This window comes from Caloenas nicobarica, chromosome 8 (genome assembly GCF_036013445.1).
Source record: "Caloenas nicobarica isolate bCalNic1 chromosome 8, bCalNic1.hap1, whole genome shotgun sequence".
NCBI lineage: Eukaryota > Metazoa > Chordata > Aves > Columbiformes > Columbidae > Caloenas > Caloenas nicobarica.
In genome coordinates, this window is record NC_088252.1 from 4,896,525 (window position 1) to 4,916,721 (window position 20,197).

At 43.2% G+C, this 20,197-nt stretch overlaps 1 protein-coding gene across 2 annotated transcripts; it reads left to right on the forward strand.

Moving 5' to 3' along the window:
- The first annotated feature begins 3,766 nt into the window (after positions 1 to 3,766).
- On the forward strand, positions 3,767 to 18,414 carry SAG (S-antigen visual arrestin). 2 transcript variants are annotated; one of them, XM_065639987.1, is made up of 15 exons: positions 3,767 to 3,865; positions 4,417 to 4,477; positions 4,562 to 4,606; positions 4,878 to 5,071; positions 6,291 to 6,350; positions 7,498 to 7,565; positions 7,759 to 7,894; positions 8,241 to 8,325; positions 9,557 to 9,629; positions 10,556 to 10,693; positions 10,906 to 10,983; positions 11,877 to 11,900; positions 12,326 to 12,390; positions 17,645 to 17,654; positions 18,317 to 18,410. In XM_065639987.1, the coding sequence occupies exons 1-15, from the start codon at positions 3,767 to 3,769 to the stop codon at positions 18,408 to 18,410; spliced, it is 1,230 nt and encodes a 409-aa protein (XP_065496059.1). The 2 variants fall into 2 exon arrangements, with proteins under 2 accessions (XP_065496059.1, XP_065496058.1); XM_065639986.1 differs by lacking the exon at positions 17,645 to 17,654 and having other exon boundaries at positions 18,317 to 18,414.
- The last annotated feature ends 1,783 nt before the right edge of the window (positions 18,415 to 20,197 follow it).

A 20,197-nucleotide genomic window follows, 5' to 3' on the forward strand; every position in this document is an offset into this window, starting at 1 on the left:
GAGAAAACGAAGGTACCTGCTGTGCAGGGGTGGCTGTTGTGCTGTTCCTCTGCTGAAGGTGGAGCTGCCCTTCAAGTGGGTTAGGGAGGGGATGGGTGGGCGTCTTTCGGTGCGTTTGGAGGCTCGTGTTATAGAGTAGCTGCTTCCAGCTTGCCCTGAGGATGTTTGCGATGCACGTGTACCCTCAGAGAAGCAGCATGTAGCACAGGAATGCTCACTCCTCTACGGAACGACTAATAATCCTGCAGTGGCAGCAGCACAAACTCTTAAAACAACTTGGATTTCTCCTTTTTGCTTTTGCACTGTGTGACTGAGTAGAACATGTTGGTTTTGTGGGTCGTGTTCTCTAATTCCCACAATCAGGATCTGGCTTTCCTTCAGCAACACAGGCACATGAGAATGGCCCTGTTTTGGGGCTGGCTGGTTTGTGTGTGCCAGAGTTGATTAAACAAATAAGTGATTAAGGTCTCCAAATAATCCACCTCCAGTTCATAAAATGTCACTGAAAACTGGAAAACACTGAAAGAGCTGTGGAACACTCATTCTGTGTTCATTTTTTTGAATTATTTGTGTACCCAGGCCACTATTTTCAGGCAAATGTTGGTGATTGTTTGCAAAAAATAAGCTTTGATTTGTGACTGCAAGACTGCCTGGGATGAAGGGTGCTGTTCAGGCTGGCAAGTGGAGAGGATATTATGTGATCTTTCTGATCAAACTCACAGATGCAGCCTGGAGGAAAGCTACAGCTGTTTGTGCAGCTTGCAAGCCAAAAAATTACACACATTTTTGTGCATAATACCAAGAGCAAATTCACGGGGTGGGGGCGGAGAGTAGGAAGCTATTCTTGGGACATTCATGAGCAGAAAAGCCAAATTGATTGGAGTCTCTCTTCATGTGTCTTACATCTTGGATGTTGTGCCTTGCTCTCTAAATAAATTGAAGAGGGGAGGTGTAGTAGCCAGGAACATGTTGTTTTGGATCAGCCTTCCAATGGGATGTTTCTGGAGCAATAATGGATAAACTGCGTAGTGATTATGAGAAGAATACATTGTTCTCAATGTTTGGTAGTCCTTCATAATGGCATCTATTTATAGAGAGACTTGGTTTGGGCTTTTATAAACTCCTTTTTTCATAAATGGCTCTTGTCTCTTCAGCTTCTTATTAGGCTGGATGGCTTGCAACCCTAGGAAGGAGAAGATAGAGACAGAGCTTTAGGATAAAGCTGCTTTCAGTAGCTGTCCTGCTCTGTGTAAGTCCCTAGTCCTTACAAAGCATGTGAGTATGACATTGTAGACCTTTTCACTGACGATCTGGACTTCCTTAGGTAATGCTTTATGTTGCTGACTTAACCACTTTCCAGTTGAATGTTAGCCCAGGTACCATATTTGCTCTTAGAGGGAGATTAATTCTTGAAATCCTGGATGGACGCAACTAGAGACGTGCTTTCAAATCCCCTACAAATTGTCTTCCTTGCTTGATAAGAGGTTAGTGATTCCCTCTGGTAGATGTGAAGAAGCACAGGACACGGCTGCGTGGAAAATTCATCTTTCTTCAGTGGTTTAGGAGTTCACATCTTTGTCCTGTGGCAGCTCCTGTGGTGTTTGGAACACAGCAAGGTATTTAATGTTATATGCTGGATTGTTTATTTGGGTCTACAGTATGATTAAGGTGTCTGTTCAGCAACAAATGCTATTCTGGACTTGAAAAACCTGCCTATAGTTCACAGAAATAGAAACACTTGAACATATGTAAGTTCTGTCTCTAATCTCTACCTTACATTTTTTCCAGCTTTCTAAGAGGGACATATTTCCTTTCTCTACAGTCTGTTGTCTGCAAATAGGCCCTAAAAACTGTTCCTGTTCTTGAAACAGTTTTAAAATGGGAAAGCAAGCAGCAAAATAGACTGGAAGCAAAATGCAAGGATGGTTGTACCCTGCTACAGCAATGGTCTGTCCAACACAGGGTACTCATTCCCACAGTTCCAACAAGAGATGTGTAAGGACAGGGCATGTGTAGCATCGTCCTTTCTGGAGCTGCTCCTCAGCTTTGGGGTCTTACAGGGTTAAGGTTGCACCCGGGTCATCCTGTCTAACACCTACCAGAAACCTTTTCCTTGAGAATGTGTCTAATTCTGTGAATCAATCAATAGTGGTGATTTCTAGAGCCTTCTGCAGCAACACACTGTGCTCTTAGATCTTGTGTCGTATGGAGAAATGCTTCACTTTGTTTTGCATTTGCTGTCTGATCACTTAGTTGGATGCTGCTCTTTTGTGGCTTATGACAAAGTGAAAAACTGATCTATCTTTGCTTTGTGTCCTTTTGGTTTTTGGTTGTGGGTTGTTTGTTGTTGTTGTTGGGTTGTTTTAATTATTATTTTGTGTGTGTGTGTCCCTGAAGATTCTTATTTCATCTGTTTTTTTTCCTTGGGTACAAGATGTTCCCTACCCATGGTTATATTTGTTTCCTTTCTGCGCAGGTAGCTGGACTGTTATATTCTTAAGGTCCATTCTGTTTCGAGTTAAATGATACCCTGAAAGTAATGGGTTGCATTTGGTCCTGATTTAGGAAAATGCAATAGGACAGATGACTTCTCATTTGGGGTTTGGTCTGACTCCTTATACATACCGGCTTTCTATGTCTTAGACTGAGCATGCCATACCCCAGATGTGTTTAAGGGGTTCTGAAATGCTATAAGTGGCATTCTCTGTTCTTGATTTATTTCCTAATAACTTCTCTGCTTACATCAAGATGTTCTTCCTAAGTGATGACAAGTATAACTGTGCCTGTCAGACTGTAGTTGTTTTTTTCTTTGAGTGCAATACTTTCCACTTACTGTCATATAATACACGGTATTTCATCACCTATCCAGTCCACATGGTGAAGAACTTCTCCAACTTAACACAGAGAGCTTTGGTTTTGGGAATCCAGAATAGCTTGGTGTCTGTGGGCAGGCTGTGCGCTCCTTACCTGGGCTTCTTCCCATTCGTTCAGGTATATGCTCAATAGCAAATGTCCCAGGACAGATGACACTGCACTCCTGTATACTTTCAATGGGGAAAAACAAACAAACCCAAAGAACAACAACAACCACCAAAAAACCCCAACCACCAAACAAAACCACACAAAAAAGAAACAAACACGGCCAAACACCAAAGCCCACCAACCACACACACAAAAAGAAACAAGACCCAAACCAATCCAAACCCTGAAAGTAGCCGAACCCCCTATGTATTTATATTCTTTATGTCCTATATTTTATCCCATTATTAATGCGATACCTTCCTTCTTATCCCATGACAATTTAGAGCCTCTGATGACAAATCTTGAGGTACCTTTTGAAAATTGAAGTACCTTGTGTTGATCAGATTACCTTTATCTGTACTCTTAGAGATTTCTTCACAAAATTACTCTCTGCAAACCTCTCTGCAAAGGCTGAGCTATCCCTCCCCCTGCAGATTTTTCTGTTAGTCTACTAATTTTTTAATATGACTTTAAAAGAGTTCTTGGTCATCATTAATGTTGCAGAAGATCTGTTTTTAAGTAGATTTGATTTTTTTTTTTTTTTTTAATGAGGAACTGCTAGAATTAAAAGAAACCCTTCTGTGCTGTGCTGCAGTATTTATTGAGATAATCTTTGGTAAACTATACATGGGAGTAGAAGGCTTTTCCACTTTTATCTCTTCCACCTATTTTTCTGACATCTCTCCCAGGACCTTTTGGAACAGAAAAGCTTCATTCATCTCCGGTCACATACTCGTCTTCTGCCATGAGCTGCCCCGAGTCTCAAAAGACAGGGACGAGTGGGAAGAATGCCAGTTCTCCTCCTAAACAAGTTATCTTCAAAAAAAGCACCCGTGACAAAGCTGTAAGTACCATCATAAGGGGTCTGTGTGAGTTTTACTCGTAGTCAGACTGGAGACTTACTAGAAAGCTCTTTCCTGTCCCCTTCATTTCCTTCTGAAGAAGAACCATGAGCTGTATTTAGTACTAAGTTTGAGGGGATAATGTAAACAGTTTATAGGACAAGCTTCTCGTATTTTGTAATACAAGATGAAGGCAACTCCCCTCTCACTCCTTCTGCGTTGTACACCTGCTGCTAAATGTTTAAAACAAAGTTGATTCACTGTCTCTCCAACCTGATGGCACCAAAAATCTTTAAATCTATAGTTTGTCCCACACACAAGTATTGATGTGTACTTTTGGGAGCTGATCTACATCAAGTCTTCAATTCTGATGTCCTGAAGCATGTGAAGAACTCTGAGCCTGGTGGGAATTGCATGTTTGCTAGAAAAAAAAAAAAACTTTAAAAATGGAATTGTTTTGTTCTCTACAAGATTTATAGTGCTCTGCTGTACCCCCCCCAACACACAACCATCAATATTTTGTAGTTTAACCACGGTCATCTTCCCCTTACAGCTAACCATCTACCTGGGAAAGCGGGACTTCATCGATAACGTAGGGAATGTGGAACCTGTAGGTAAGTCCCCAAGGGTACGTGCTGCTCTACCTGCTCTCTTAGCCCTGATTATCCTCTGTTAATCTTTTTTATTTTTTGTTTCAGATGGTGTTGTGTTGGTGGATCCTGCAATTATCAAGGGGAAAAAAGGTTTGAGGTTTTATGGAATGTATGTTTCAGAAATTGCTAGTCCTCTTTTGAAGTGAGATGCTGAGATAACCTTTTTTATTGTTTTAAGGGTACAAATATAACTCTCTTCTCCAGCGAATGGGCTTCTTACTCAATGTAATGTTCTTACGTATGGTATGAATACTAACTGGGTTATACAACATTGTCGAAATGGGCTTCCCTGACTCTGTAGTGCAGGAGGATTTTGCATCCCCCTTGCTGCAAGCTTTACCTGTCATCTGCTTCTTTCCAGTGTACGTGTCCCTGACCTGTGCTTTCCGGTACGGCCAGGAAGACATTGATGTGATTGGCCTCACCTTCCGACGGGACCTGTTCTTCTCCAGGGTCCAGGTGTACCCACCTGTTGACAAGCCAGAGTCTCTCTCCCACTTGCAGGAATCTCTGCTAAAGAAGCTGGGGAAAAATGCTTATCCCTTTTTCTTTACGGTAAGTATCTCGTAAGAGCCTCTGACCCTCTTCTCCTTGTCTGTTATTACTGGGCTGCTGAGATCTGGTGATGGGCTGAAAACGGGGATTAATAGTGAGTTCGTGCTATATGAGGTTCCAGTTTTGAGTGTTAGGCAATTTTTTGTTTCTTACCATCCTAAGTGGTAAAGTGCAAGAAGATCCTGACTGCATGTGAAGAGTGCTTCCCTTGAAAAGGCAAATAAATGTGCAATGGCTTTCTGCCAGCAACAGCCCCATATATCCTTGTCTTCCCCATTCCTGAGGGGCTGGAATACTTTATAGCATTGCCCCAGTGCTCACACAGGAAGTGCCAAATTCTTTCTCCTTAAAAATTCTATGGATCGAGCAAGCGGATGAAAAGCTCTTTACCAGATGTTGTCAACAAATAACAGCCCATTGCCAAATTCTGATTCTGACAGGATATGCTTCCAGTACTGTCAGTGACATGTCTCCCTCAGCATTCCCTAGGAAGTTCCAGGTTTGAAAACCATATGCTCTGATATAGCAACAAATAAATCTTTGGATGATTCTGCTCAACAGCTTGGTACCTGCTATAATGTTATTGACCACACAAATACAATCCAGTGATCTTCAAACTGTCAGAGTCTCTAATAGGGTGTTAGTGCTTGGGCTCCATGAGCTACTCTGGAGCTTTCCCAGCTGATGTCTGGAGTTGCTGCCCCTGCCCAGGCCAGGAGTGAACGGGCACCGGCTAGTGACTGCCTGGTCTTTGAGGCATTAGTTGTGTTTTGGACACAGAGACACTTTGCTCAAGTGTTGAGCCCATGTAAACAGTGAGTAGCACTGTTCGGAGCTGTATTGATTGTCTTGGATGGGGAGCCAGATGTTCCAGCTTCTACTCTAAGCTCTGCCTCTAGTGCTCTGTTTGATTTTTAGACCAGGTGCTTCACGTGTCTGGACTTGTTTTACTTTTTCTCTCTTTCTTTCTTTCTTTTTCCCTTGGCTATTAAAGTATTTTTGGAAGAAGGACTTGTTCATACAAGGCAAGATAAGGCCCTGTATATTAAGACCCCTGTCTTAGCCAGAACTTCAAAGAGTTACTGCATTACGCCAAGTGACCTGTTGTCTTCAGGATTGTTTTGTATCTCTTGTGAGCAATACGTTAATGAAAGTATCACAGAGTTGGAAACCTGTGTAATATTGCCTTGGGGTGTGTTTTCTCTTCTTCCTCCCACAGTTTCCAGATTACCTGCCTTGTTCAGTCTGTCTGCAGCCTGCACCTCGTGATATTGATAAGGTGAGACCAATGGGACACTTGTGCTTATCATGACTGAGGAAAGTCAGATGGAAAAAAAAGTCAGGTGAATAGATTTGGCTAGCTTGAGAGTAGAATGAGGTGATCCTGGGGACTACTGTGCTATGCCACAAATATCAGGAACGTGACTGAAGAGCTACGAGCGTGTGTCCTCAGAGTAAGAAAGGGAATCTAGTCAAAAGGCAGCAAGACTGCTAAATCTGCAATGCTTATAGTTTTCCTTAATGGTACCACATGATTTGCGGGTTGGTCACACATGAAATGGTTGTCGTTGTCAGGCTACACGAGAGAAAATGAGACCAAGTGCCTAAAATCTCACAGATTGCTATAAATAGCATTTGTTAAGACCTGCTTCTGAATTAAAACAAATGCAGGGAATGACTGGCGTGCACATGTGTGTAAACAAAACGAACACCCTGGAGGAAAAGTCACCAGATAATGAGATGTTTTGGAAGGTTTCTGACACCATTTAAAATATTCCTTTTATACTTCTCTGGGCACTTCTGTAAACAGCTGAGCTAGACTAACAACCAGGCAAGATGAGATGCATGTTCTGGCATCCAGTGTCACAAGGATAGGCTGGGCTTTTTTTGCCAAGGAATGATATTCCAGCAGAATTTCCCATATTGCTCTCTAGAGAGTTATCTGGGACTCATGCAGATGTCCCATGGTGGTATGAACCTGTTAAAGCAAATGTCAGCTTGGCCCCATCGCTCCCAGTCCTTAGACGCTGGGAAGTAAGGAGGTTGGCCCTGAGTCAGGTATCGGCATTACAAAGCCAACTCAGAAACAAAGTTCAGAAGCCCACAGCGGACTGGAGAGCCTTGCAGGCTCGTCAGCCTGATAACCTGTGGCATCCTGTGACCTCTACAGCACAGAAAGACTTTTAGGAGTAGGGGTGTCATCTGTCACAGGCTGGGAATTAAGCCTCATATCAGAAGCAGCATGGAGCAGGTGGATGCTGCCACACCACTCACTTGGCAGGGATTTCTATTACAATGGGAGGAGGCCAGAAGAATTTGCAGCTGGCAGGAATCTGCCAGTTTCTGGTGTGCAGAAAGATACTTAAGCATCTGCAGATGTTCTTGGCTCTGACAGTGATTTCACAGCTGTCTTCTCTCTCTGGCAGAGCTGTGGGGTGGACTTTGAGGTAAAAGCTTTCTCAACAGAGAATGTGGAAGAGAGAATTCACAAGAGGTAACAGAATGTGTGTCTGTCTTCAGCTTTGCTCTTCTTAAAGGGGATGGGTGGTCCAGTAATGCACAGTGGTTGCTCATTCAGCTTTGCCCCACTTGTCAGTGGACTTCTCAGGTGTAAGTACATGGGAATGCAGAGCCGCTGCCTCTGCCAAGCACAAAGTACCACCACATTGTTCTTTGCTGCTTCCCAGGAGCTCTGCACGCCTGCTGATCCGTAAGGTGCAATATGCTCCCGAAAAGCCTGGACCCCAACCTTGTGCGGAGACCACCTGGCAGTTCTTCATGTCCAACAAGCCATTACACCTGAAAGCTTCTCTGAGTAAAGAGGTGGGGAGTTTGCCCCGGGGCTGGGGATGTCATAGAATTGACAGGCCAATATGCATTTTGCTGCTCAAAGCAGCTAATTTAGGTGTTACTCAGATGGGCTCAGCTGAGACTGACTTGACCCAGCACATGAGGGCTCTAGTGTAATTTCTGTCAGTAGCTGCTGCTAGAGGAGGCTGAGACACCTTTGAGGCTAAATAAGTCATTGAAGGAAGGTTATGAATCATTGTGAATGGTCATCTTGCCTTATCTGGCATCTGTGAGGGGATTTAATCTGGGGGGTGGGACTAGAGAAGGTTAGAGCTTGGGACAAACCTGACTGGATTTCTGAGCATCAAATCCCTTCTAGGTGTACTACCACGGTGAGCCCATTCCAGTCACTATCACCATCAACAACAGCACAGAGAAAACAGTGAAGAAGATCAAAGTCCAGGGTATGTTTTTACCGTTGCTCAGGATTCGTGGAGGGCTGGAGGACTGAAAGAGTGCCAGAATTTAGTGCTTGCTGCGGTTCAAGCAGGCAGCATGGGACAAGTCGGGAATTTGTCCCTCCACCCTTTGTTGCTGTTTCTTTGCTGTTCAAATGAAACAGTGCAGCCTTTTTCCTGACTCTCATGGTTACTCGTATGGATTAATTTCAGGCACCAGTTTGTCCCCTCTAGTAAAGAGTCTGGCACCTGCAGTGTGCAAGGCAGGTGCTGTGGGGAAAAATCCACCTCTTTCAGGAGGCTGGTGGGAAGGGCTCCCCATCAACGTGATGCTCCTGCTAACTGTGAATGTGCCTAGAGTGCGCACAGTTTTGTCTGGGGTTTCAGAAACATCTGGCGATGTGAGAAACAGCCACTCTGCCAGCAATGGTGTAATTCCTCCTGAGGAAGCTGAGGGCAGGGGCTGAGTTTCAGAGGAGTTTCAGTGTTGTGCCTGTGTTTTATTTGTGGCACTGCACGTTTTTATCCAAATCCCATTGCACTTGGACCTGTGGAAGACATCTGAGGGACAAAGGATGAGAAAGAGAAGGCAGGGAGGGAATGAGGTTGCTGAGGTTTTTACAAAACTATAGCAGAGAAAGCCAATTCAGTGCTCGTCTTGGATGCACTGGCTAGTGATTCCCAAATATTTTTAGTCTGACACGCCTCTCTCAGGCTTAAAAAGACCTCGTTGGTCCCCAGATTCTCTCCTCATCAGTGTTTCAGGCAAAATTACCCTGTTGTTTCTTTGGTGTTTGATTGAAGAGTATAAGCCATTTATTACCACAGGTTCTTGGCTGCAGTTTATATCCAGTCTGCTTGATGGTGGTGCCTCCTAAATGCAAATACATTGGCTATAGATACACAAGAGATACCAGTGACCAGAGATAAAAGCGGACACGCTTAGAGAAGAAGAGGGAGATCTTTTTAGTGGAAGGAGCAGGCTTCCGAGGGAAACCAGGGGTTATTGACTTTTTGATGTAGCTGGATGCCTTCCATGGAAGAGACACTTTGGCCATTTGTGTGCTGTTGGTCTGTATACAGGTCAGGCTGACCTGGTGGTCCCTTCAGGCTCTAGATGGATGGATTTTCCTGCTGTCCTTGTCATCTCTTCCATTCCTGAGACTCAGGGGGGACAGCTATGTTGTTTGTGATACATATGCACAACTGATTGTTTACTTTCTCCTCTCTTACTCAGTGGAGCAGGTTGCCAATGTGGTTTTGTACTCCAGTGACTACTATACAAAAGTAGTAGCTGCTGAAGAAGCACAGTGCGTAAATCTTCTGCTTATCCCTTCTTGCTCCTTCACATCCTTTCAATTACCCTCCTCCTCAGTAATGAGGGGTACTCCTAGCTGTAGTCTGGCAGTTGCCTGCTGTTACTGTCTCTGCCCTCTCACCTTGTGCGTGTCCCTCACATTGCCTGTACTCTCTGTTTGCAGCTCATCTCCTATTCACATAGTCAGCAGATACCCTGCACCCTTTTCCAGAGAGCAGGGGAGGCTGCAGAAGAAGGGTTTTGTCTGAGCAGTAATTACCTACTAGAAAAACTTGGCAGAGGCTGTGGAAGGCTCCTGATTGCTTGAAATCTTTAAATAGAGATGCAACCTTTTCTGAAAGGTGCTCCTGTTGAGTGGAAGTCATGGATGCTCTAGCTTGAGATCGATCTTTTTCATGCTGTTCCATTTGGTTCCTTATGGCCTTGGAAGCCCATGAAAGCCTCGAGCCTACTGACAGTGTGGAGAACCACTTGCTCTTTTGTACTGCATTGGCAGTGCAGCATTGACCTTCGCTTTGTGAGGAAGACTGGGCACACGTAGACATCTTATATTTTTCTGTTGTTTTTTTTCTCTAGAGCTTAGGGACATGTTTTCCATTGAGTACTGGTCTTCTAAACTAGGATTCATTTTGTCCAGATTTAGAGGTCTGCAGCATAGTTTGGCTTACTTTAGAAGTCCGCCTTAATGTGAAATTAATAATTTTCTGGAAGTGCTTGTCCCTCTCTGCTGATTATAAAGGGAATTTTTCTGACTGGCTTAGATATAGACATCTGCACTGTAGACAACTAAATTTGGACAGATAAATTCCTCTGCTTTTGGATGGCTTTGTAATCTATTTTGAAATTCTCTTGGTTGGGTGTGTAATGCAAATCAGAGAGTGTGTCACCTTCTTTCTCTCACCTGCTGCTTATTTTCAGGGAAAAGGTGCAGCCCAACAGCAGCCTGACCAAGACACTGACGCTTTTGCCCTTGCTTGCAAATAACCGGCAGACCCGGGAAATAGCTCTGGATGGAAAGCTAAAGGATGAGGACACCAACTTGGCTTCTAGTACCATGTGAGTAGAGTTTTAAACGGTCTTAGCTAGCAGAGAGTTATAAAGAAGACAGGAGGATGGAGGAGATGCTCATATCAGGAGTTTGTACCTGTAAATGTGCATCCCAATGGGTTGCATTACTTACCCTGTCATATTCATTCAGGGTAAATAGTGATCACAGATCTGGAGAGTTATTAGCCGTCCCTAATGCTGCTGTCTCTTTTCTCTGGTAGCATTAAGGATGGAATAGACAAGACAGTGATGGGGATTCTGGTTTCCTACAAGGTCAAAGTGAAGCTCACTGTTCCAGGGTAAGAATAACAGACTTTTTGCTACATCTACATAGAGTTAAGAGAGAGGAGTGTGTGTACTTGATTGACGAGTGGGGAGAGGGCAGGACAGTCCAACTGAAGAGAAAGGACACGTGTTTTGGGACATCAGGCTCCCTCTGAAGCATAAACTGTCTGGAAATCAGTCTTGGCATATCCAAAGAACTTGTCCTGAGCTAGAGGGGTTGAGTTACCTTCCTCAGATACCATTTGACTTTACAGCTGAAGTAATGAACCTCTGTTTTGCATTGCAATTGTTTGTTTCAAAGCCAGCTTTATTTCGTGAGAACTGAAGTGCAACTTTGTGTGAGCCTTTACGTTGGCATTCTTGTTCTCCCAGAGCAGAAGGCAGAGACATCTGCCCACGAGTCATAAATGCTGTAGCTCAGGGCCTGTACGGAGCCAACTTTGTGGGAGAAGCTCATGTTACCAACGTGAGCTTGTTCCCAGCATACAGTGCAAAAGAGGACAAGGTTAACAACTCTCAGTTAGTGATAGTCACTGTTTACATTTGCATTTCTTTCATCTGTCCTTCTTTCTAGTATTAAAATGAGTAAATGTTTTGCCTAAAGCATGATAAAGGGGCTGCTGCCTTCTACAGTCCTCTAATTGCCCTTTGGCTCTCAGGAAAGCAGCCATGCCCAATGCTTGGTCGGGAGTTCAAACGCTTAGACTCTTTCTCCATAGGAAGGACGTGAAAAATTAAAATTCCCCTTTCTAGAAGTGAGTTTATTTGGATGCTATGCTTTGTGGCGAGTGGGTGATGGATGAGGAAGGTGATTTCAATAGTCCACAAATAGAAAAGCGTTTGGTAGAGTACTAGAATGGAAAGGCACTAAATATGCTTGTGTCTTTCTCTTTGTTTTCTTCTGTAGCATGCTGGGAGACCTCACTTCCAGGTAACTGTCATCTTCCTTTCCAGACCATGCAGTCAGAGTTGTTAATTTGTCTTTTTACCCTCTTTCCCATTCCCTTTCCTGGCTCACAAAAAAAAAAAACCCAAAACAAGCTATCCCTTAAGCTGATAGGAATAAGAAGTCTGTGCATTCAGCTGTGAAAATGAAGCAATTACAAAAATATCTCTGATTTTATGTAAATGCAGGTACATTCAGCACATGATAAGCCCAGTTTATTAAAGTGGATATGCCTGGGATATTTGTGGAGAAATCAGAGTTTAACTCTTTTTGAGGGGAAAATTATGGTTAGAAAAGAGAAAAGAAGAGGTGAAGCTGGAGTTCGGGGCTTGGGCTGGCCTGAAGTGAGAAGGGGATTGAATCAGGCATGGGCAGAGCTGTGGATCTGATACGTTCTCTCTTCCCCAAAGTGAAGTGGGCACAGAGCTGCCGTTTCGTCTCATGCATCCCAAACCTGAGGAAAAGAACCCAGCAGGTCAGTTACACCTGGTTTTTACCATTCTTCATTAACAGACTGTCCTGAAATCTTACCATTGCAAGGCTTACAGTGATTTGTTCTACAAGGAGCTTTTAGAGTCTGCAAGACTCCAGTATGGAGGCTGCTTTGTGTGTCTGTATATACATGTATCTATATATATATATATCTCAACTTCAAGGCACAAATAACAGGGAGAAGGAGGGTTGCTAAGATGGGAGAAGGGGGAAATGTGTTATGTTCCCTTTTTGTCTTTCATCTATGGAGTCACAACTCAAAGTGCAGGGACCTGAGGAAACACCGCACAGTTAAATCTCATGACTACTGTGCAGAATGTCCTGAATGAAGCTGTCAACAATTCCCAGCCAGATTCTGATACAGCAGACAAGAACCTGTCACAGAAAATACATGACACATGAGCATTGTAAAAAGAAAAAGAGTTTTAAGCGAAGTTAAGAGATGATAAAACTACTCGTGGGTTTAGAGTCCCTGTTACCTTGATCTGGCATTGGCAATGGTGTCTGTGGTGTGGGCTTTATGTTCAGTGAGTATCTGTGTTCTCTTCTTGCTTCCTCGGGCCCTGGCTGGTTCTATTCTCTCATGGTGCACATACAGAAACTGCAAGGTGCTTGTGCTAAATCAGAAGCACCTGGAGCAGCTAAGGAACACAAAACATTCTGCCAGATTTTCGATGCTGGGGCTGTTTTGGATGAATCATCTTTCCTGCTCTCTGTGTTTGGACAGAATTGCATGGGCTTCAAACAAAAACCCGTGGCTGCTTCTGCACTGCTTTTCTGTTTCTTTCTTTTTCCTTTGCACTCAAACTTACCTAAAACTGCTGTATCTAAAACATGACCACTGGAAGAAGATGAAGGAGGCTATGAAAGGAGTTATCCCAAGATAGATTCTATACTGGAATATATATACTAGATAATTCTATACTGGAAGCATTAGAGAGGGGTGACTTCAGTCCTTATTGTATGAAATTGTTGGAGGAATCAAATATGAGTGATGAGAGACTAGCTATCCTCTCCACACTCAGTTGCTCTGGTTGGAAGTCGGTGTTTGCTGATCACAGGCAAGCCGGAGTTGGCGAAGGTAGGTTTCCTCACCCCTCTGTGAGGATTGTGCCGCAGGAGACTCATTTTCCCGAGGAGAAGCCGTGCTGTGGGCTGTGCCACCAGGGCCTCTGGCACAGGGCTGGTGACGGGCTGGGGCTGGTGGGACCATCTGGTGCCCACGGGGTCCCACTCAGGGCCGTGGAATCTGGAGCTTTCGTGGCTACAGAGAAAAGCTTGGAAACTTCGAACAAGGATCACCCAAAGGCTTAGGCAACTGTAAAGAATTTTACATTTTTATAATGGTGTGAATCTTTTTACATGACATCTTTTGGTGTTAACAGTGCCGCAACCCCCCATTTTTATTACGCTTCAGGCAGGTAATTCTGGCAGAAGCATTTGTACTATGAGGAAAAATGGAAGTTGGTGAGTTCTCCCTTCTAAGACCAATTCAAAGGACAGCTGATATACTCCTTTATATATTGTGCTCAAAAGGATGTGGGCAGAAGACTTTACAAGGGAAATGGAGAACTGCAATATTTCTCAGATCGTTTCCCCCAACACATCCTCTTACCAAAGGCACAGCCCACGTATTGTTTGCTACATCAAAGTCTTCTCGGAGCTTGCTGTCAGAGGACAGCTGTGGTTCACGTATTTCGTACAGATGGAAAGCGCAAGTTTCTTACAAATCTGAAAAAAATACAGGTGGTTTCAGGAGCTTATCCCATGGGAAAGCCCCACAAATGGTTAATCTGAGAAATAAATGCTTTCTCTTAAAAAAAGATACTGTAACACAACAGAAAATTCCTCTGAAGCTGACTTGAAAACTGCACTGGAATGTGGTGCTTGAGCTCATTACAGGGAGTAAAAGAGCCTTCCATACGAAGCTGGTAAACTAAATCTCTTTCCAGCTTTATTGGCTGGTAGTTTTCCATGCCCTGTGCCTAATCACTCTTCCCAGTTGTGAGTTCATGCTTTTAAAATCTTTATTCTACCACCTTAGTTCATAAACTCTGAGAAATAAGATGTGTTTCATTAGTGCAATAACATCTAAATTGGAATCAGACGAATCAAGACTTAATTGCAGAGATGGAGCTTCAACAAACAGTGTTTAGACTCTCAATGGCCCTGCAAGATAGAATTTTTTTTTGTTGGCTTGTTCAGCAGCCTCTGCAGTGGGTGTAGGCAGGGGTGCATGCACCGGGAATTTTGAGATCACTCCTTATCTTCTTTTTCTGTTCCCTTTTGTTTTTCCTGATGAGTCAGTAGTAGTCAGTTTGCCTGTTGCACCTCCCTGCTCACTTGACTGTCACTTCATCTCAAGACACAGCTGGGAGAAAGGAAAGAAGTCAAAGCAGCTGTCTTACAGAGTCGAAGCTAAACTGGGATTAAAAACCACCACGTTATGATTTATTCCTTGCAGTAATATCCTTTTCCCTTCTCTAGCCAAGATGATTTATGGCAAAAGTAAATAAAATGTGTAGCATCCGTATATTAATCATGCAGGGCTGATTTGAGTGTGGAGAACCTCAAAAAGACAAGCTTTTGAAGAATGTGGTTTAATTTTGGGGGGGCAAAATGGGGCGAATGAGGGCGACTGCTGTGTGCTTTATTTCACAGCAGATCACTTTGCCCTTTTTATTTGTCTGTGAGCGAGCTCTGAAGCATTCGTCACTCAGCAGAAAGCAGGTCTGTCAGAGCACGCGGCTATTGCAGATTGCTTGATCTTTCTTTTCTGTGCCTGGAGGAGACAGAAAAGGAACAGCTTGCTACCTTTCCTTTCCCATGGTGATTTACAGCTTCCTTGCCTTAGACTTGTTGTAGGCCAGCAGTTGCATGTTTCATGTCTGCTGGTTTTGCAACTGCTTTTTGGCCCCATGTGGTTCACAGGTGGTTATTTTTAGGTGAAGCAGCTCCTGTCGCATTGGCAGTCTCTTTTCCGCCTGTTGACAAAAATGGATAGAGATCTGCTTCTTTTAAAGATAGACTCAAACTGGGCCGTGTCTCTTCATGCTTCCAAGACCTTTCCTGGTCAGCAGTTAGACCAGAAGCTCCTGCTGGGTTTTTCTCAAGGCTGTGGTGTCAGCGCGAGTTCTTTTGGTCTGGGGTTTTCCTGCCCTTCTCCTGATGTTTTACAATTCGTGGGCTTATATCTTGGATACTGGCCTTGGTTTTGGCTGTTGTTCAACAAATGGTCCCTTGTTAAACCTGCATGAAAGGGCTGCTTTCAAGCAACCCATAAATGCTTTGTCCCTTTAATAGTAAACCTATACCTGCCCTGTATCGGCATTCTAACTTTCAGAAATTAGTGAATTTTAAAGCACTTGAATATCTTGAAAATAACACAGCCTACTCCTTTTTTTTCTTTTTTTCCTCCCCGTAAGAGAGGTTAAAAGCAAGCTTATAATGAAAATTACTATATGCCACAACTTTAATTATATGGAATTATTTCTGTGGGTGCATAATAAAAGCTTACAGAAGACTCTCTGCAGAGAGTATGATGACATTCTGGAGCCTCGTCGATCCTTAAACACAGTCCCCTCCAAACAATTGCTGGCATGCCACTTAAAAAAAGACAAAGTCTACCCATTATCAGGTTTCTGAGAAATTTTCGATGTTATAATGTTAAATAAACCACAGGACAGCAAGAGAACTATGCGGAGTGGGCCTAAGTCATGCTAGGGTGCAAATGTAGCCATGTAGTATAGCAGGTACAGTAGTGCATATTTGTACGTAATCTTGCACCTGAGGTTTATGATAAGCGTTACTGCCACACTACCGAGGTACTGATCCAGTAATCATTTATCTGACAGTAAAGTATATGCTTAACTGAAACAATATCTATTTTCCCCCTCAATCCACTTTGTAAAATTGGCTTCAAGCTGCATTGGTGGGTGTCTCAGCGTCACTCACATCGTTGATGTTGCTGTTCCCATAGTAATGAGTGTACTTCAAAGAGGGGAAAGAGAGCAGGCTGTTTAAAGAGTAAGAATTGGAGGAAAAATGAAATGAGAACGATGCTTTATGTGTTGGGAATTTTAAAAGTTCTAAATATTTCATTTTAAATCCATTTCAATCAAGCATGCATGCCCTGAGACTTTCCAGACTTCACCTTGGCTCCTGTGAGTAGAGGAAACCATCCTTTCCAAGTCTGGATAGACACCATCATCAGTGTCTTTACATGATCCATCCTTTGAGGTGTTCTGGCTAGATTGGCCGCGTTTGGCACACTTTTAATGCTGACTTTTCCAGCAGTGCTAGTTACCACTTGTTGCCCTTGATTTCAGTGCATGTTGTGGGTGGGAATCCTCCAGGCAGCGAGTTATCCAGTCACTGGAGCATCCCAGATCCCTGATGACTTCTGTAGAACGATGGCCTAGGTGTGCTTTTCTCTCTGACTTAAACTCATGAGAAGTAAGCCAGTGAAGTGGCTGTTACTTGCTAAACTGTGAGAACCAAAAAAAAAAAACCAAAACAACCAAACAAAAAACCAAATCCCTTTGCCCATTTCATCACTGCAATACAGTCTGTTCTGCTGATTTTAGGCTGTGCTGAAACAGCTTCCAAGGAATCCTGCTAGCAAGCAGGTTCATTACGGTGTGGTTAGCAAAGATCCCGTTAAAGAAATGAAAGTGCCAAAGGTCTCAGGATTATATTTAGGGAAAGATGAAATCAGGAGTATTGCCTCAAGTGCATAACCTATCTAATGAGAGACCACCTAGGCCTTTCTGTATTCTGACCGCTGTTTTATTTTAATATCTTCATGTTAACTGAACAAGAACATTGTCTTCTCATCAGCTCACTACTTAAATTACAGTGACAGACCAATTAAGACAAACATCGTGTCACACAAGTGCTGTCATCTCTGAGTAGAAGAAGTGTGTGCACAGATGTCTCTCACAGCTGTGACCGCTAGCAAGCACAAATGCGAAAATCTGTCATTGTTTCTCAGCCCTTCTGATATCTTGGGCAACGTTGCTAGAGTGCTTTTCCATTCAGGAGATGAAGTTTTGCTTCATCAGGTTCATGTACGCACATTTTGAGACTTTCTGGAATTCTCCTTGTATTGCTGCAAGTCCTACTGCTTGTCACTGTTTTGTCTTATCAGTTTATAAATTTTTGCTGGTTGTAGCATCCACTGTTCTAACTACTTGGTGTGTCCTTTTTCCTCCTTTACTGCATGCTGATGACTGCAGGGAAGGATGGGTAAGTTTCTTTTGATGATATTTCACATTCTAGCTGCTGTTGCACATTGACTCTTTGAAAACTCCTCAAAATTGTCTGAAAATCCACGGAGTTCACAGAGTATGAGCTTATGTCCAAAGTGACCAAGTTACCGTGGCTCAACAAATTCTTGCTATCAGTTGAACAGCGATGACTGACCATGTGAAACTAGTTTAAGTTTTTGCCTCACAGTTGGAGGGAGATACGTGTTTGTGGCCAGCTGATGCTCCGTAGCTCTAAGTTTCAGGAACTCAATAAGTTTGTCCATGTGCCCCTGTTTTAGTACAGAAGGAATAAGGATGAAAGGTTTCACATTTTTATTTCTAGATAAAGACCTTTTCAGGCTGCAGACTGTGCGGCTACCTGACAGATATTTAGCTGGAATGGACATGATTCTTTACAGATGAAAACCTCCTCGGTTTGTGTCCTGACTTGCTCAATCAACTGCTTTTCATACTAGCTAGAACATCACCGATGAAGATGGTGCCTGTGGCAATGTGATCCAAATCCCTTTGAAGACAAAGGAAGCGTTACCAGAATCTGCTCCGGGCTTCTCTTTTTCTGCCTATGTGTTGCCTTTAGTCTGCTACTATAAAAAAAATTTCTAACATCATTTTGAAAGACCTGTGTTTCTTCCATTTCAGTGAAGCAGAGCTGGTATTTGAGGAGTTTGCTCGTCAACAGCTCAAAGATATGCTTGATGATGAAGACAAGAATATGTCCTCAACTGATGAGTGACTAAAAGAACAAGCTGCCAGAGAAGCTATGTAGGCTGGCATCAATTAGAAATTTAGGACCTACTTCTCTAGTAAACTGCATGTTCTCAGTGCATGCATAGTCTTCCAGGGATCAACCCTGAGATCAGTGGACATAAAATCATGAATCTATTGCTTATTAAAATTTTTCAGCTCTAGAATGTAGGAAACTCAAAACCTGATGTTTTACTCGAGCTAACAGAGGAGGACAGGAAGGCCGCCATGCCATGACTTCTGCTTTTAAGGCTGTCTAATAAAAAGGTTGGTTGTTTTCATCGCTGACAAGAGCTTCAATGATGGTTCGTTCAGCCTTTCTGGGCTTTACTCGCTGTCAGAGTCTCTGACTTCAAAATGCTGCTGAACCAAGCCCTCGCCTGAAAGGCTGGCGTGCAGCCTTTGGTGATTCATTGAAGTTTCTCAGTGGACTGTACAAAAACTGATTTTATTTCCTTTTTGTTGCTTTTTCATTTATACTTTACCAAACTGATCTAGTGAATATTCTCAGTGTTTGCACTGAGTGGCTTATGTTCACTTTCTGTACAAATGTCTTGCAAGTCATCTTCAACAGCAGCTATAGTGCTGAGATACAATCTTAGCTTTCTAGCAATGTGCTGAACAACCGTGTTATTAAAGATGAGAGAAATGTGCATGGATTCCTTAACAAACCTCCTCCCTGTATACAACCCCAAACAGAGAACTGCTAGTCCAGACTGATCCTGTATTTAATCTAGTTTCCTGTATGCAACAGTGCTTCAGAAAAGGGTGCAATAAAATTAAGGAGGAAATTATGGGACACCCTGCCCTGAGGAGCCTTTTTCAACATCCATCTGCCAGAGGTCCGTTTGTGCTCCAAGAAATGTGATTGTATTCAGCAAACTTTGTTCCCTCTTGTTGATCTGGATATTCTCATTATCCATGTAAATGTCTAATCTCTTCCTGAATCTCACTTAGATTTTGGCTGAAGTTAGTTGCATCAGCTAATTACATTTTGCATGTAAAACAACTGTGTTTTATTTCTCTCTCTCTTTTTTTCTTTTTTTTTTCCCTTCTCTAAATCTGCTTTTCAGTGTCTCTGGTTTAAATTCTCCTGGAAAGTCTGAAGCAGGGCTTATATCTATTAATAAAACTTTTTCCCTATGCACTGGAAAATGGAATTAAAAGCTTCCCGCTCGTGTTAGTTAACAACGATATGCTTCTAATAGAGAAGAAAATGAGGGAGACATTTTTGAGATGTCCATTTGCTCCTGGTGCCAGCCTGCTGCGCGCGTGTTGTTCTTCCATCCCGCTTCAGTCTGCAGAGACTGCGCAGGCCAAGCCTGCCTGCTCCCTGTCTTAGGCTGCCTTTGATAACTATAGCAAGCCAAAGCAGCCTGGTTTGGGGAAAAGCATGGGCTGTGCTCTGGCATTTCTGCACAATCGTTCTATGTACGGACCTCGTTTTTTGAGCGGAGCTTTGTTTGTTTTTTTTTTTTTTCTTATTTGCACCATCATGGTTGCAAGCCCTGCTCTTACAGATGGTCCAAAGGCATTAACCAAACAGCTTTATATCTGACCTCTAACACTTACAAATAGCTTGGGGTAAAAGTAAACCCTTCTCCTGTTTTGATTCTGTAAACTGGTCTTGGTTAAGATGCTGAAAGCAGTGAATTAACACCGCAGCTTGATGTCATGGTTCCATCAGTGCTCTCACCTGCCAGTCGGTGTGTTTGGCTCCATCAGTCACAGCTGTTTCAGATGAGATTGCAAGATCTTAGCTCTTTCTGTGCAATT

Bases quoted from the DNA above. Each gene is read 5' to 3' on its own strand.
- SAG (XM_065639987.1), top strand. From the start codon at position 3,767: ATGAGCTGCCCCGAGTCTCAAAAGACAGGGACGAGTGGGAAGAATGCC. The intron at 4,607-4,877 runs GTTTGAGGTTTT...GCTTCTTTCCAG, and splicing joins AATTATCAAGGGGAAAAAAG to TGTACGTGTCCCTGACCTGT. The intron at 10,984-11,876 runs GTAAGAATAACA...TTTCTTCTGTAG, and splicing joins GTGAAGCTCACTGTTCCAGG to CATGCTGGGAGACCTCACTT.